The 18170-nt window shown below is 52.0% G+C and overlaps 1 protein-coding gene across 2 annotated transcripts in view; it reads right to left on the bottom strand.

Moving 5' to 3' along the window:
* Positions 1-2980: 2980 nt before the first annotated feature.
* STARD3 (StAR related lipid transfer domain containing 3) overlaps positions 2981-18170 on the bottom strand; it is a 32384-nt gene continuing 17194 nt past the window's right edge. For both annotated transcript variants that reach the window (XM_034755791.1, XM_034755792.1), the window contains exons 3-15: positions 15923-16000; positions 15536-15613; positions 15385-15438; positions 15166-15283; positions 13933-14031; positions 13163-13218; positions 12158-12250; positions 11311-11373; positions 10258-10353; positions 9687-9766; positions 9156-9260; positions 7227-7320; positions 2981-4394 (exon numbers count right to left, since the gene is read on the bottom strand). In XM_034755791.1, coding sequence (XP_034611682.1) covers positions 4290-4394; positions 7227-7320; positions 9156-9260; positions 9687-9766; positions 10258-10353; positions 11311-11373; positions 12158-12250; positions 13163-13218; positions 13933-14031; positions 15166-15283; positions 15385-15438; positions 15536-15613; positions 15923-16000 — 1119 coding nt within the window. In that variant the 3' untranslated portion in view covers positions 2981-4289. The remainder of the gene's footprint in view (positions 4395-7226; positions 7321-9155; positions 9261-9686; positions 9767-10257; positions 10354-11310; positions 11374-12157; positions 12251-13162; positions 13219-13932; positions 14032-15165; positions 15284-15384; positions 15439-15535; positions 15614-15922; positions 16001-18170) is intronic.

The raw sequence follows: 18170 nt of genomic DNA, 5'->3' as shown, positions 1-18170 counted from the left end.
GATGCACTGGCCTCGGGCGCAGTCACCTTTCCCTGGCCCCGGAGTTACCCCTCTGTCGACGGGGGGAAGGGTGGGGCCCCATCTGCAGTAGGTGGGACTTGCAAGTGGCTGTCACCCCTGCTTTGAAGGCCCTTTGGTAAGCCAGGGCCAGGCAGGCGGGGCGCTCCCAGCCGGCAGGGACAGTGCAGGTGTAAGTGGACTGTTGGCCCCTTACTAAAACTCAGTGCGGGGGTTTTGGTGGCTAGCTCCCAGCCCCAAGGGGAGGGGTCGATGGGAAATCAGGACCCTGAGACTGACAGTCGCCAGGAGCAATGGGGAGAGGCCAACGCTCCAGGTCAGCCTGATGGACGGGACAGGCAGATTGACAGCGTGGGGCCGAGCTAAGAAGCGAGCAGGAGCCCGAGCTGAGCGGGGAGCAGGGCCCTGCCGGCCAGAGAAGCGGGCCAGGGAGCTGAAGGCAGACCTGCAGCAGCGCTGGGGCAGAGTGGAGCTGGAGTAGTCCGGAGCCAGGTGTGGGGAGCAGCTGGGGAGAGCGAGGGGGCCCCTGGGCAGGGGGCCCAGCGCAGGGAGACGCCCCCGGCCAAGACACCTGGTGGGCCAGACTTGGGGGGGGATCATAACCCCCATGAGGCGGGGGCAATGCTGGGAAAAAGGATCCTGCCACCTAGAGCCTGAGGCATGTGGGAACCGCCAGAGCGAATGTCCGACCCGCAGCGTCCCTGCAGCATAGCCAGGGCCTGGGACGTGTGAGTAGGGTGACCAGACAGCAAGTGTGAAAAATCAGGACGGGGATTGAGGGGGGTGTAATAGGAGCCTATATAAGAAAAAAGACCCAAAAATTGGGACTGTCCCTATAAAATCGGGACATCTGGTCACCCTACGCGTGAGGGACAGACTGAACTGCCCTGACACCCCAGAGACACTGGTTGCGATGTCCCCGTGCCGCAGAGCGGGGTGACGGCTTTCCCTTGAACCTTTCCCATTTTTTTTAATCGGTTGCTGTTTAATAAATGGTATTTGCTTTGAACTGTCAAGTATCGGGGGTAGCCGTGTTAGTCTGTATCTACAAAAACAACAAGGAGTCTGGTGGCACCTTAAAGACTAACAGATTTATTTGGGCATAAGCTTTCGTGGGTAAAAACCTCACTTCTTCGGATGCAGTGAGTGAAAGTGAGGTTTTTACTCACGAAAGCTTATGCCCAAATAAATCTGTTAGTCTTTAAGGTGCCACCAGACTCCTTGTTGCTTTGAACTGTATGTAATGAACAGTGGGTCAGGGAAGCATCCAGTGCAGAGAGCCCCCCGGAGTGGGGACACCCTAGTCCCTGCCCTAAGTGACCACGACAAGGTTGGGGGTCGAGCCCCCAGGAATCCTGGGCCCAGCCTTGTTGGGGTTCTGAGGACTCTGCCACAGGGGAGAGCGGAAGGGGAGTCCTCGAGGGCAGGGAGGCCTCTGGATAAAGGAAGTGGGAGACCTTTCGCCAGCCCATGTCACCGGAGAAGTGCAGAAGCCAGGAAAGTTCCCCACAATAGCGGGACCATCCCCTGCTTACCCAGGCTCTGCATTTTACTATAGGATTAAAGGGGCTGGCCTGGGAAAGGTCTTACGCTGCTGCTCCCCCCACCCCAGGGCTTCACACCCTTTAGGGGACGACTATTTGCAACCTGCCTTTCGCCTTCATCAACACCAGCCAGGCGTGGGCAGAAAGGTGCCGGAGCGTCAGTGCAGCCACGGCGAGCACACATCAAGGGCAAGGGCAGGATTCACGCAAGAGAGATTCGCTGCCAAGTGTGGTTGAACTGGCTTCTTCGCCGAGTTGTCGTCTGGTTCGTTTCACAGGTTCAGGGCTTCTTAGTTCTTTGCTTCGTTTAAAAGAGCAGGATGCAAGGGGCCAAATGCGGCCTTGGTGTACGGAGGGGCAGTTCCAGAGCCTTCAGTGATCCCCCAGAGACTTGACTCGTTTGGAAAAAGCAGGGGCGAATTTGATCCATCATCTTCAGCACCTCCAGCGACAGAAGCTGCCAGAATGCAAGCCAAGGTGCCTGGGAGCCCTCTGTGTGCCTGTCTCCCGGCTGTTCAGATTCATAACCAGCCACAGGTGTCACTGCACCATGCCCTTGGCTACATCACTGGCACAGCAAGGTCACAAGCACTTTACCCAAAGGATGGGGAATGGGTTAGAGGTGGGGAAACCGGGCACAGGGAAAGACACTGATTTGCCCAGGGTCCCACAGCAGAGCTGGATCCCCAGTCCTCTGCGCTAGCCCCTGGCCCACGCTGCCTGACACAGGGAACCAACCCTACAAACGCGAGGCTGAAGGGCAGCCCCATCGCCTCTCATGATCACGCTTAAAGTTACTGCAGATCTAAGCACTTGCAACTTGTTTCTGTCATTATCCCAATGCACCAGGTCTGCTTTTAACTGGCCAATAAACATCTTTCACGCATCCCCCCACGCCGCACGGCCCTGCACATGCTTACGCAGGACGCCCACTGGGCTACAGCGGCTTGTAGGTTAGGTGGCTTTGAGAGGCTCAAATGACAACACAGCGGGGTGGGGCGTGACATTGGGCAACAAGGGTCAGAGGCTCTTTTCTGTTGTAGGTTTTTATTAGGCCAAGGTACAAAGGTTCCAGGGGGAAGGCAGCAGGTTATTAGAGCGACAGGCTTTCTAACCAGGCTCAAGGGGAGCCTCCGCCCACCGCAGAAGAACCACAACTCCCCCTGGAACTCACCACACAGTCCTGGGGGGGGTGCACGAGGTCCCCCAAAGGCGCTTCGTGGCAAGGCGATCGTTCAAAAGCCTCACGTCCCTGTGTGCGCCGCACGGGGGGAATCGGGGTTAGGGGAGCGAGTTAACGGTGTTTTCATATGTAAAGAAGCTGAACAAACAGGATGGAGATCGGTTTCACAGGCCCCGTGGAAACCAGTGAACAAGTGGAGGTTAGTATTTCTTCTTTCTCCCCCCGCCCCCACAAGGTGCATTAGTCTATCCCCAGAGCAGGGGCCTCCTGCACTTCGTTATGAAAACGGGGTCACAGCCTCAGAGGCCCAGGAGCCGTTGACTTCCTTTGACTGCCCTGCGCAGCCAAAAGGGACTTGCCAAGGTCACTCGTTGCCAGACTGAAATGTTTCCTCAAATCGGGCGATCCTTCTCCGAGTTTAGAACCGTTCCCTCCCCAGCACCCCGCCCACAGGCGCCGCGGCTGGTACGTCAGTGAACTACGGCAATGGAACACTGCTCGGAGACCGTTCGCCGGAGCTCGTGGGGGACACGACTTCTCCACAGGGAAAGAGCTTCGAGACCTGGAGAAGCTGTTACTTGAATAGTGTTTTACCAGGGGTGGGCTCTTGTGGGTGCCCTTCCCCCAGGCCCAGTCACATCGGAGACCCAGATATGCCCACAGCTCGGGCTGCAGAACTGTTCTAGACCTACAGAGACGCTGCCCTGGGTATATTTCACAGCCTTTTGTGGACCACACGGGCCTAAACTGATCCACCACTGCCTGACAATACCCTTATCAGTGTGTTCGCACATCCCAATCACTGGCAGCTGAGGAATGACAAGGGGTAGCCAAGTGCCCACAGGGTGCGAGCTACCGGCCATGCCATGTAAAGCAATGCCTGTGAGCAGAACAGAAGCAAAGGCTGTCACATGCTACCTGATGGTGTGAGTTCCTCCATTTCCCACTTTAACCATTCGCCAGCAGCTAAATGAACAGGGATGCCTGGCCCCACCCTTCCCTCTCCTCCACAAGGCGTTTGGGTAAATACAGGAGCTCCAGACGGATGAAAGCCACACCCAATTATCAGAATATTTTAAAAAAGGACTGGAGACAAATTGGGGCAGTGGAGGGCTTAGCCAGCCAGAAACTGCCACCTCCGCTGGGTCTGGCAAGGGAAAACAAAGTGATCAATAAAGGGGGGTGGCACACGTTTAAAATCACAAAAGGCTCCATTGATTCCCGTAGCGGCTCAGTTAGTTTGATCCTTGATTGGAGGGGTGAAGAGAAAGGGATCTGCGGGAGTGGGGAGGGACTGAGGCCTCTCAAGGCGTCCACCCCCCTTTCTGCATTCCTGCAAAGGTTGCTCCAGTGTTAGTACTGTTGCCGGGATAGCCACCTCCCTGGTACGTGGTCTGGCTCAGCCCTTCCTGGGGGGAAGGAAGAGGTCTGCATTCCACGCAGGCGGCTCCGTGGCAGGCTCACTCCAGCTCCTTGGAAGTTGTTCCCTGCTCTGCGTTGCGAGAGGGTAAAGGACTGTCCCGTGGAGGGTCGGACGCTGCTGCTCAAGGCCTGCCCGACCCCTCGCTGACCCGCTGCCGCAGGTGGAACGCAAACTCGAACATGGTAGCCGCCAGGCTTTGATGGATAAGGTAACGGGGAAGCCGACCCTATAGAACAACAACAAAACGGGAACACGGGGTTTAATTTGCTGGCGAAGATTGTACCTGGTTCCTATCCTGGGGAAAGCTGCGCTACGGACCGTGTCTCAGAGGCATTGCTTGTTTTAAGTCCCACTCGAAGCCACCACCACGTTTGCAGCACAGGTCTCTGTGGCCGCTCGAGGTGGGTTCCACAGAGTATTAACCAGAGCATCTCAGAGCCTTTTTAAACAACCGCATCAGTGCGGTAACAGGACGGGCCCTGTCTGGCGGATTGGCGAGAATCACCGCAAAGAGGTGACAGCTCCCAACTGCTTCGGGCTGCTTTTGGGTGCAACTTGAAGTGTTTTGAGGTCTATAAAAACCCTGCATGGTTTGAGTCCTCAGGTGCCCTGTGTCAAACTGTGGCAGTAGCCAGCAGCAGTGGCATTCAGACTAGTCCTCACCCAACGGAGGGGGCTGAGGGCAGAAGGTGAGGCAGAGGCAGGCTGTCTCCTGTGTTTGTGCAATGCCTTGCGCAATGGGTGCTGGTCCGTGACTGCGGCTCCTAGACGTTACTGCAAAACAGATCATCAATAACCTAGACAAATTAGAGGATTGGGCAGAAAAAAACCTGATGAGGTTCAACAAGGACAAGTGCAGAGTCCTGCACTTAGGACGGAAGAATCCCATGCACTGCTACAGACTAGGGACCGAATGGCTAGGTAGCAGTTCTGCTGAAAAGGACCTAGGGGTCACAGTGGACGAGAAGCTGGATATGAGTCAACAGTGTGCTCTTGTTGCCAAGAAGGCTAACGGCATTTTGGGCTGTATAAGTAGGGGCATTGCCAGCAGATCGAGGAACGTGATCGTTCCCCTTTATTCGACATTGGTGAGGCCTCATCTGGAATACTGTGTCCAGTTTTGGGCCCCACACTACAAGAAGGATGTGGAAAAATTGGAAAGAGTCCAGCGGAGGGCAACAAAAATGATTAGGGGTCTGGAGCACATGACTTATGAGGAGAGGCTGAGAGAACTGGGATTGTTTAGTCTCCAGAAGAGAAGAATGAGGGGGGATTTGATAGCAGCCTTCAACTACCTGAAGGGGGGTTCCAAAGAGGATGGAGCTCGGCTGTTCTCAGTGGTGGCAGATGACAGAACAAGGAGCAATGGTCTCAAGTTGCAGTGGGGGAGGTCCAGGTTGGATATCAGGAAAAACTATTTCACTAGGAGGGTGGTGAAACACTGGAATGCGTTACCTAGGGAGGTGGTGGAGTCTCCTTCCTTGGAGGTTTTTAAGGCCCGGCTTGACAAAGCCCTGGCTGGGATGATTTAGCTGGGAATTGGTCCTGCTTTGAGCAGGGGGTTGGACTAGATGACCTCTTGAGGTCCCTTCCAACTCTGATATTCTATGATTCTATGATTCTATGAATAACAGCAATAATTCACCACGGGATCCCGTGTGGATCCCCACCAAGGCCCAGGTCAAGGGCACGCTCCAAGGCCCATTTTGCCAGCCCGTCCCTGTGGGGACTGCACGGAAGGGGCTGAGCGGGTGTTTGGTGGGAGGTCGTTCCGCAGGGTACTATGACGTATTTGCACTGCTGTACCACCCCGGTAGCCAGTCATTGACCAGGACCCTGTGGGTCCACCTGGCTCGGTAGCCAGTCTCAGACAGTGGCTAGCCCCAGATGCCTCAGGGTCAGGCGAGAGCTGGCTAATGGGCAATTCCGAATAGCTTGGCTGCTACAGAAGTTTCTCCCTCACAGACAGCAGCTAGCAGGGGCTGAGGGCCTGTCTCATAGAACTGTGCAAACGGCCGATTTCTTTAGAGGCTGGACAAACTCCAGAGCCAGTTCCCATAAAGGAAACCCAGACACAGAGCACTGGACACAACAGCTGTTTTTTGCTGCTCTCGGCTCTATCCCCACGTTTGATACCCCAGCAGGACGGTTGATTTTGCAAGTGCTTTTCAGTCATGTTACGAGCAACAGAACAGCCGACCGACTTCCCCTGGAGGGGGCAGGGGGAGAGGGCGCAGGCCAAGCGCCCCGATGAATGAGGACTTTGTGCTTCCCTGCTGCAGCGGTGGGTTACCACGTCAATAATGGGAGTGCTCGGCAGGTGGGCCTCGTCTCACCTCCCACCAGCCCCCGGCACGCAGCTCTTTTGTATGCTGCCCTCGTCCGAGCGGACAGCAGGGAGCGAACCCAGCAGCGCAGCCAATAACTCCAGCTCGGAGTCACTCGCCGTGTTTAAGGCGCCTTGCTCCACGCGTGCAGACACTAAGCGTGCGAGGGGAGGCTGTTTCCATTGCAGGTTACTGGCGGCCACGGACACAAAGGTGGGCAAGCTTTGGGACAGCAAGACACCTGCATGAGGACAGTTGACTTCTGGTACCCAAGCAGTACAAAAAAGACAAACAATTCTTCTCCCGGCCAGTCTATTCTGCACCGAGAGCTCAGATTTATGGCCAAGATTTTTAGGAATCAGCAGTGATTTGGGGGGGGCCAGTTCGGCACATCTGAAAGGGGCCAGATGTTCCGAAAGGGCTCAGCACACACCGTTGGAAGAATCAGGCCCTGTTAAAGTGTCCCAAGCTGGGTCCCCAAGATCATTTCTGAAAGCGCCCGATACACCCACGTGTCAGTCCTCAAGGGCTTTGTGGCAGGGTGTGATCCGGCTGCCTCTGGGGAACAGGCCCATGAGGAGATGGGTTTGGTTGCACCGTTTGCACCACAGGTTTGAGTTCTCCTGGGTGGGGATTAGATCTCACTGCTTGCAAATACTGGCAGAGCCGCGAGGCAGACTCTCCACCTTGTGCTCTGTGCGAGGCACACGCCGACGTGGAACCCACTTTACCTTGAGCTCCGTGTTGAGGATCCAGATGAAGGTGCAAACTTTGGGATTGTTGGCACATTTCAGTACAATGAAGCCTCCTGGCCCGTTCTCACCCCTTGGAAAAGGAAGAGCACAAAGATTGCACAGCTGTGAGGCTCTGAAGACACCATGTCACATGCACACACTCCTGGGCGGATACACACGCATGCAGCCTGGATCCTGAACGCGCCCATGCAGCGCAAAGACACCGGTACGTTCAAATGATCCATTACTGCACTTGGGGGCACTGAGAGGCAGGATGTCAGAGCTGGAGCAGTCCTTGGGCAAACCTAACTGGGAAACAAACCGGGAAGGAGCTCGCTAGCTCTGCGGCCAGAGAGAACGCCGCATCTTCAGCTGCCATGTGAGATTCCCGCTCATCCCACACCTTCAGCTTTTATTTCCCACGGGAAGAGCTAAGCGAGGTCCAGTGGCCTGTGGGAAGGGACTTGGTGGGGCCTAGTAGGCGTTTCCACATCACATCACGCCCTGCTACCTCCACTGGCACCAGCAGAGAGACAGACACGAATGGGCCGAGAAGACGCCTCCCTGTACCTGCTGGGGGCGCTATGGCAGGATTAGCTCACGTTGGCAAATGCTGCCTTGCAGTCCTGCTGCTTGGGCTCTGCTCTGCAGACAGAGAGGGCCTTCGGTCTCCAGGGCAGTGGTTCTCAACCTAGTTACCATTGTAGGCCACACGTGGGCCACATCCACACAATATACATACTACCTGTATGGCAGGGAGGATGTCACATGGACCACGGCTGTGTGCTGACTGGGCCGCAGGTTGAGAACCACTGCTCCAGCGGCTGGCGGTGGGGCCTGTCTCACCAGCACTGCCTTTGCAGGATATTGAAAGGCAAACCCTTTTCGAATGCAGATGCTGGTGAAAAGGTCCCACGTTGCTGAGAGCCGGAGAGAGAGAAACCCTCCATGGTCAGGACAGGTACTGCACGGGCAGCCTCCCCTTCCCTGCTCGTGGTCTGCTTTGCGGGGTAGATACCGACCGATCCCTACTGATATGTGCCAGATCTGTGACTAAGAGGCGAAAGGCCCCCATCCATCCAGGTATGTTGCAAAGGAGATGCGGGTCACTTCCCAGCTCTGCGACGCGCCGGGGATTTCCGCTGGACAGGGCCTGAACAAGGTGCTCGAGGCCTGAAAAGCCCCAGCACCTAAATAGACTGAGGCAATTACCGAGCCTGCGAGTTAAATGTCAATTCCTTTAATCAGATCACTCAGAAAAACAAAGTCCGAGAAGCAGCTGAGCTGGTCGCTAGCCCTGACTGTAACAAAGGGGCCTTGTTGGAAGAGATTCAAACCCAGATTAATGCATCACAAGGCAGCCGGCCACTGGAGTCTGGAGCAGAGAAATGCCAGAGAGCTTGGCGAGTGCTTTGAGAGAGGCTCCGTATGGAAGCGCACTCTGGTTACACCTCCTGCTCCGGCTCTCTGTGCCCTGGGCCTTTATTAAAACTAAGGCCAGGCAGGAGAGACCGAAAGGGCACATGCGTAACAAACAAAACACAGGAGGCGCTCGGCTGCTTAGCCCCCCTTTGAAGTTGCAACTGTCCCTAATTCCACAGCCACGGGATGCGGAGTCGGTCAGGGTCCCCCCCCTACCCTGCCCCCACTGCCTCAACCCGAGCTGCTGCTGACCTCATGCCGGTTCCACACCAATTGTTCTTTAAACAAAGGAAGAGGAACACAGGAAGTAGAATACGGTTCTGCAGACAGATGGCCTGTCAGAGTTTTTGTAACGCAGAAGTTTCCTTTAAACAGTGACAAGAAACTCCCTCCCACCTTTTTTTAAACTCAAGCGTCTCTTTGCACTGATCATAGAATATTATACAGCAGCGTGTGCTGTAAGAAAAATTAGACATTTCCCTGTGCCCAAATCAAAACTCTTACCTGACGTATTTGGACAGCGGAGGCTTCAAAGCGTGAGTGGTTGACATCCCTGAGGAAATATAGCAGTCTCGTCTTCTTTCAATGCGACGCACGTTTACAAAGTCCCTACGAAAATAAAGGGGAAAGCAACTGCTCTGGGGTCTGCATGGGAGCTTTAGGATGCACAGACATGGAAGGCCCAACAGTCAATCTAAGCCCTATGGCAAAGGTGTGGCGGAAATATTTTAACATGGAGACACTATGTACATTTATGGTTATTAAAGGGACAGACCAGGGATTTAGTGACTCGGACAGAGGCTTGGAGCCAAGACTCCTGGTTCTTGTCCTGGCTTGGCAATCAATTTTGGGCAAGTCATTACACTACATACCACACTATGTTACCCACCCATAGGGCAGGTTAGAAGTGCCCTCTTGGACCCATTGTATGTTTCGTGCATAAGATGATGGTTGGCCTGGAGCTCCCTCACACAAAATCTCCTTGACGTATTCTAGGTGCTTGTTTGACTAGGCATCGGAGTGGAATAAACTCACCTGGGTGACACTACACCCCCTGCAGATCCTGCTGCAACATCGTAGGAGATAATGGTGTTATCTTCAACCCGCTGTAAGATCTGAGTGAAAGAAGGACAGAATAAGAGATGTTTCCCTCACCTGCCTGGAGATCCGTACATGCCAACAGCTAGGAATAAGGAGCCTCCCTCAAAATTGCTCATGGATCCAAAACAAGTGAAGAGCTTTTAGCGGCAGATCTGACGAATACAGGCCTTGGAGAGTCCAGCATTAGTATGACCACGTTTGCCTTCTGTCTAGCGAGCAGGCATTTCCTTCGCATCCTGGACACAGCAACTACCTAGGATGAGTAAGTGCCTCCAAGCCAGGGCAGCAAGAACGACCTTGGCTCTGCGCCTCGGCCCGCTCCCTGGGGCTTTTGGTGCAACTAGCTACTTCGGCACGTTCCGACTGCCTGGATGAGCAATGCATCGGGATTACACATGCAGCCAACCCAGCTCCTGCAGGGCCAGACGCTGCATGCAGCAGGCTCTGTGCTGGGAAGTTCCAGCCCCAAAGGGTTATTAAAATGCCATCTCCACAAAGCACTTACCTGGCAAGCTGCCACCGTTTTATTCCACAGGCTCATCCTCTCAGGTTGGAGAATCACCTCCTGGTAGACTGTTTCAGCAGAACACTGCATGAAGGCCTGAGAAAAGGACGAGACAGTTAACAGTTTGCCCCAGTTGCCTTCCCTGGGGCGTGTATTCAACAGCACAAGCTAAAGATCATTAGGGACAACCAATGGAGTGAAACAAGTGCTCATGAGAAGCGCTAGCAGAACTACTGGCTGCAGCCAGACAGGAATAGCATACTTCCATCCTGAACAGAACAATCCCTGCTATTCCACCCCTGGGCTACTCCGGCGTCTACCGCTTATACCGAAGCGGGCAGCTGTTTCAGGTGGTTCACGGAAGGCTACTAAGTGCGTCAGCAAAAATGAAACACTCGCATTCATCTGAAGCCTCGGGTGGGTCTTTAGAGGCAGAGGGATAATGCAGTAACATGGGGTCACCCAGATCTCCGGTCATTAAGAGTCTTTTCACGTGCAGTTCTTGCAAGCGTGGCAACGTACGTACTGACACAAAGAGAAGTCACCACAGCAATGGGCCTTCATTAAGAGATTGCTTATAGCCAAGCCACTACAGTGAGTCACTTTCCAACATCTGTTCATGCCCGATTGCATCTGAAGTGGGATCAACCCTGATCTTGCTGGACAGGCAGTCGCTATCTTCTTGTAGTCCTGGAAGCTGGGGTTGGAACAGGATTCTTTGGTCACCTGGTCCATCTATCTGCCATTGGATGCCAGTGTATTTGTGGGGGGTTGGATTGGTCTAGTTTTGGATGGCAAGCCTAGGTGTTATCCGGGCAGTAGAACAGAGCTCAGTGCAAGAATGCAGCGGAGTTGTATCACCGAAAGTCCCACCAGCCAGTGGAATGGGCTTTACAATGCCACATGTTGCAGTTTGACCCGTATTGCGGTAGCCACAGAACAGCACGAGTGTCCAGCTGTGCCGGGGCATTAAGCAGTTACTGCACATGGGTTATGCCGCTACAACAAATCTGCACTTTACCAAGCCAGGAGGTAGAGGCCATAGGTCCTTACCTTCAAAATAAAGGTCTTGCCGTGGAAAGGAATTTCAATGGTGTAAACAACATCGCCAAACTCCTATGCAAGAGACAGTCAAGTCACACTTCACATGCACAATACTTCACGCGCCTGTAAGACCTTTCACCCCAGGATCTCCAAGCACATTTTAGACTTGTGTCACTAGCCAGACTGCACAACAGGGAGTCCCGCTGCCATCACTAGAGTCAGCACTGAAACGCAACCCCCCTCCATGGCGGGACCTTTTAAAAGTACAGCTCGACACTGTGCAGCAAGTTTAGGACAGGAAGTGAAGACTGTCTCCAGCTGCATTTTAACACACTTCCAAAAAATCCATGTGTATAGATGGCTGCAGACAGAATGCAACACGCTGTGGCATAAGCGTGACAAGACACAGAAATGGGATGAATCTGTAGCTCGATGCGTAGCAAAGGGAAGGAGTCTATTGCATGGGACAGCTCCCTTAATGCCGGGCATGGTGTTTTTCAAGATGGCACCACTCACTCCCCAACAAATGCCTTTGATCCTTTTCCACTCGGTCAACCGCAGTTCCACACCATAACTGCAATTAAAGGCTAACCACACTCCTCTGCCTGCCTGTGGCTGGGGTGGTGGTGGTGGGGAAAAGACTGATGGGTTCCCTCTCCTGTCAAACACGAAGGTAATTGAACGTTTAATTAAATAAGAGGCGATTTACATTTAACTGAACTGGAATAAGATTCCTAATTGAATCATGTCATTGTAACGCTTGTTAATTTTTCCTGGTGTAACCCGGTTCTGAAAGCCCCATCGTTCTGGGCTAGCCCCTCTGTGCTTTCTGCAGGCAAAGAGGGGAAATACTTGCATTGTTTTTTTCAAATTTCCAGTTTTCCTCCTGGGCGAGGATTTGATCCACAACCTCCATTGCTTCTTTGCCTTGTTGGACGTATTCCTTCTCCTAGGAGAAAACGCAATCGATTTACTGCTCCCTTCAGTCATGATCCTGAGTGTGCGAACGAGCGATTTTGCATCCTAGTGGCTGGGCAACAGAGGAAGGGACTTTCCACTACTGTGCCTGCTACAGATATCCTCCTTTCATTCGGGTGGCAGAGGCAAGCGTGCTGCACCTAGCAGGCCCAGCTGCGTCTCTCCACAGTTGTGATACCTTTCATCCCGAGAGAGTCCCCCACCATTTTTGCCAGATGAAATGGTACAAAGCACAATGAGATCACTTCTCCTCCCACTGAGCTGCAGCCACCTCTGGGGTGAACCAGCAGCTGCTTAGCTACACAGCTGTTTTGGAAAGGATGTGAAGAATCTTGTGTCCAAGTGAAACTACAGTGGGACGTTAGGGAGGTAGAAGGCTGTTACCCAAGCTGGAATTTGACAAGATAGTGGAGTCAATACCCCCTTCCTCCGTCAGCAAAGTCACCATGTAACCACTAAGAGCAAAGGAAACTGGAGGGAGCAGGAAGGACCACAGACGCCTTTAAAAGCCAACTACAGGAGGGGGGTGAAGGGGAAAGTAACTAATGCTGCACATGAGGGGTGACTGGATACTGAATCAGAGCAGTTTTTCCCAGAGCACATGAGCAACATCGCTCGGCTAGGGGAATGATTTGCCCATGTTTCTTGGCAGCAAGCAACATATTTCGTGACCTTCAGTTCTGAGAGGAGAAGAAGAAAGATTCTGTCCCCTTTCACCCCTCGATTTATTCAGCACCCTGATGGGTACGTGCTGGTGTAATCAGCGGACCCTCATGTCAACATGCATTGGGCAGCTATCAGAGCCAGACACTGAGAGACGCTCGGAACTAATGGTGGCAAAAGTGGGTCTCTAAAATGGCAAGATCACCGCTCCTCCATTTACCTGGGCTGTTAACGCTTTCCTCCCCACACCTTCTTCATCAGACTCGTTGTCCGATCCTAAAGAAAGGTACAGAGTTGGGAGGAAGCTAGAGATCCTGCTGGGATGATTTTATGAAGGGGAGGGCCCACATCGGGTCAGCCCTCCCTCCCACCCCACCCCACTTCACCCTCCAGATGCACAGATTCATGCAGGATAGTCTGTGTGTTCTCTTACAGGAGCAGCAACAGCGGTTACCATGGGAAATGTGCCAATCCCCCTGCCCCAACGCAGTCCCCTCTGAAAACACCCTTTTTTGCAGCAAGTTGTGCAGTTCACACTAGCTCTTTGGGTGTCCAGGGTGAGGCCTTTGTTCTTCCCAGAGCAACCTCCGACTGTGCATTTCAAACCCTGTGTCCCAAAGCCTGGAGCTTTGGTTTAAACACAGCTGAGAATGGATTTTGGTAGCACAGGAAAGTCAGGCATCAAATGCAAAGTAAGTGGCTACTTCTCCACCTCCTGACAATCGCTTTCCGATCCCACAGCTGGGCACAAAAGCAGCTACACAACATAACCTTCCCCCGACACTGGAAGCAAAGGGGAGTTCGCAGCACTGTGCTGTAACACTGCTCAAAAGGTCGGTCTAATTAGGCACAGCTCAGCGAGGAACTTTGAGAGGCAATAACAGGGAAAAGGAAACCCAGGGGATCCTGCAAGCGGAACAAGCTGAGAAAGCAACTCAACCCACATACAAAGGTCACCGCATGCCAAGAAGAGGCAAAAACATTCGTCACCTGCAAAGGACTCCGGAGGGGAATAGAACTGCCCGTCAGAGAGGGCTCCGGAATAGAGCAGAGGGCCCCGGGAGGCTGCGGCCTGCGCTGCCAAGTACCCTAGGGAACCAAGAGACACAAAGTGTAAATATATACAGAAGCCAGAGTTTACTCCTAACATTCATCCAGGTTAAGCTACCCCAGTTAACTAACCCTTGGAACACAGCTCTGTACTGGGACCCACAGCCCAGCCTAGAAGGAGCTTTCAATCCCTGTTCCCTCACTTTTCATTTGAGACACAGCACTTTATCTACATGGAGATCAATGAACTCTTTTGCCTGTCAAATCCAAAGGTGATTAAGCGCCTAATTAAATAAAAGCTTTCCCTCGAAGCAATCCAGAACACGCTCTTAATCCAATAGAGGCATTAAACACTTGCTCATTTTTCATCTTAAAACCTCCTCACAAGACCCAAACGTCCTCTGGTTTTTCCCAGCCCATCGATGCATTTGTGATCAAGTCTCACTCGACAAATTCTTCCTGGTTTAGACGCCATTCCCCCCCCACACACACTCTGCCCGTTTGGAAGACGAGAGTGAGATGAGAAGCTCCTTTGGAGAGCTACAGGTCAGAGTGGGACCCTGGGCTGAGCACGTGGGCCTGATTTTCAGTCAGGGTCAGCACTCTCCACTCCCACTAACGTCCATGGGACCTGTGGGTACTCAGCACCTTGGAAAAAGTCCTAGTGTTTGAGGCCAGAAGGGCCCATTCAATCATCCAGCGTGAACTCCTATATAGCCCAGGCTGGAGAATTTCAGCCAGTCTCCCCTGTGCTGATCCCAACAACAGGGGGTTGGCTGAAGCATCTCTTCCAGAAGGGCGCACGGTCTTGACTTCAAGAGATGGAGAATCCAACTCTCCCCTTGGGAGATTGTGCCAGTGGCTAATGACCCTCGCTGTTAAATGTTAAGGCCTTATTTCTAATTTGAATTGGCCTGACTTTAAACTTCCAACTACTGGTTCTTATTCTGCCGCTCTCCTTTTACGGTAAGGGTCCTTTTAGCAGCTGGGATTGTCTCCCTGGGAAGGCATTTCTATACCATAACCAAGTCAGCCGAGCAACTGATCTCCATAACCTGCCTGGAGATAACTTCTAATCCTGGTTCCCCTTCCCACACACCACCTGGTGACAAACTGCTGCCAAAGCCCCGGCCGGTTTGTTCGCTCCAGCCGCAAAGAAGGAAAGTGACTTACATCGTTCCTCTTCCGCCTCCTGAGATAGGACTTTAAAATCCAGGAACCAAGTTTCTAGCCAGGCGATAACGAAAGAGACGATGGGAAGTAAGTACCCAAAAGCCCCCTTGGCTAGCAGCTGGGGGAGGAAAAGAAAGCCACGGGGAGTTTACACAAGCTGGGAAGTCACAGCATGAGACAAAACAAAATCTCCCATTAGAGCCCTTGAGAGCAACTGACCTCAGACAGGATGACCTTCACGATGAGGAAGGCACTGGACACCAGTGTAGTGAACTGGAAAAGGGAAGACAGTTACACAAATCTACATGCCAGCTTCAGTTTAAAGAGAGAAAAAGTCCAATACATCAACAACAGGAAATGGATTCCTTACCGCGATGACCCACCAGTGGCGCAGTTTTAAGAGTGCATAGCCCAGAAGTAACACAGAAAACCGGAAAAAAGCCAAGACCTTTAAAAAACAAAAAAGGCACAGATAAGGAGAGAGTCATTACTATTTCCATTACACTCATGCCAAACTGAACATGCAGGGTGCCGCACAGACAGAGCAAGACACAGTAAGATCTTCAGGGCACGGACTAAATGGTCAAGACAAGAGGTGGGAGGGGAACGAACGGCCCAAGGTCCCTCAGCAGGTCAGTGCAGAGCTAGGCACAGAAACCAGGGCTTCTGAATTCCAGGCCAGTGCCCTATCCATTAAGCCACCTTGCCACTATCTTAGAGAGAAATGTCTTTCCCTTTGGCTGTTTAGCATACTTACAAATATATCAAAGAATGAGGTTTTAAACCGGTACTCAATGATTTCGATCTCCAAGTTCTTCTGAATGCCAGTGTTGGTCTGAGGGTTAGAGAGAATGGAAACAGAGAGATGTTGAGTGCAGAGATAAACTGAAGAGGATAAAAATCAGACAGTTCTGTTTAAACATTAGTCAGCCTAAGTTAGGTAACAGGGTTGTCTGCTGAATGCATCAGTGGACCCATCAGCAAATGTTTAGCCATGAATGTATGCAACACTCCACTTCACTTCCATTTCACTGTCTGTTTCACACCCAAGTAACCCAGAGCAGGAGCAGCATGTAAATGCATTAAGAAAGTGCTTGAGTACTAGAAAGTATTGAAAAAACACCCACTGATTTAAAAAAATCTCAGACACTGAAAAATAGCTTCCTTAAGAAAACTGCTTTTGTGACTTTTTTCCACTTGGTTCCTGATGCTAACCAAGGACCCCTTGCAATCCCACACCCACGGAATACGCAGCCACTTTGACTTGTAGGATTTCAAACAAACATTTTCTTTTCGGATCCAGTTATTGGAAGTGTGCTCTGAATGGAATTGAAAAAAATAACTGGTTTTCTTAAAGGACCATTGACTAAGAAAGAACTCGGAAGGTTGTATGATTGATGTTGCTTCCACAGAATGTTGTCTACATATATATTCCTTTTCTTTTACAAGTTATTCCATACAAGATCTCCTCAAGACTACTTCAGATCTGTTCTCGGACGCTCTCTCTTAACAGGCATTCAGTCAACTCCCAGCTAAATGTGCTGTGGCTCGAGGCAGACAGGAAAAAAGAAAGCCTGTTCATTCTATATAGGAATGCTATTAATGGTCTAGCATCTATTGTGTCAAAATGACTCTGCTTCAGAGCATAGTTAAGGGCCTGCCAGTGGGATTTTTGTACCACATATCCTATTTTTAGAGACTTGGAACTGTGGCTCATGAGGGACTAGATGGTTCAGGTAATTGGAACCAGCCTTTCACCTTCAGGCTATTGGGTGGAATACAGCCCAGCTGGGCTGGAAGTTGTTACAATCTGACAGCTGTTTCATGGTCTATGAGAAACCAGTCGGTGGGTCTTCGTCCATAGCAGACAGCCATTCGCATCCTAAAAGCCGCTGCTGTAACGCGTACCCGTTTGCTGGAGGAGAGGCCAAGGACTGACTAGGCAGCCATCAAAAAGCATTCCCTATAGATCAGGGCTGGGGCACAGCGGAGGAGAGCAGTGGTTCTGCACTGCTGCTGTCATGCGGTATCTGTTCTGTGGCGAGAGGAGTTCAGTCTCCAGGGCTGGCAATCCAGCAGGTTTCACCGAGCTGCAGCTTAAAAATTCATTCCACGACTGAATTTGACAAGAGAGCTCACCCCCGGAGGGAAGGGATGAGGGCTTTGGGCTAAATTTATTGGAAAAAAATGAAAGTTTAAACCAACATCGCTGCCCTGAACAAACAAAAGAGACTGTTTGGGGAGTTCCTTTAACTCAGAAATGGATGTGCGTGGACAATTCAAGTTTGCAGGTGACTGGTGCACTTAACGAGAACTGAAGGAGTTGCCAAAATTGCAACAAGCAAGCATTTGAGTGTTTTAGAAGCATGAGTCACTGCACAAACCTGGTCATTTTCACAGCAGTGCAAATGAGCCTTCTTAACATTTCCAAACATACAGCTTCTGGGTCAAGGCCCATAGGTTACCAGTTAGTCTCAGTTCAGGGCAACTCACGAGCTATGAGCAAAACGGGAGCATGATATATAATTTGGTAGCTTGGACACTAGTTTTATTTCCATGAGTCACAAATCAAAATACAAGAGACCCCTCCCACCAGCCCCGGAGGAGGGCAATCCCACAGGATCAAGGGGATTCACAAGAGGACAGGAAACCACAAGGGGTTTCTACTGTAACCCATTGGCCCTAGTGGGACACTGGCTGTTAATTTCCTTGCTGCTGCGGTTCCTAGGCAGACCCTCAGTACTACTCACATCATTTCTGGGGGGTGGCGTGAACTGAACTGCGGGCTGAGATAAATGGTTAAGTGCAGACTCTGAACGAGGTAAACAGGACACGAAGATAATAGCGGATATGTCCTCAGGGATCCAGTCCTAATAAATAAGGGCAGACTGGTGAGGGCTGCACGTAGAATTGGAGATGCATCTCTGATCATCTCCCTTCTGTTCCTACCAGAACAGGCTAGAACAGCAGCACATGCAGCTTCAAAGCCCAATCGCAAATGTATG

Source organism: Trachemys scripta, chromosome 23, assembly GCF_013100865.1.
Source record: "Trachemys scripta elegans isolate TJP31775 chromosome 23, CAS_Tse_1.0, whole genome shotgun sequence".
NCBI classification, from domain to species: Eukaryota; Metazoa; Chordata; order Testudines; family Emydidae; genus Trachemys; species Trachemys scripta.
This window is presented reverse-complemented; position numbering and strand designations above follow the sequence as displayed.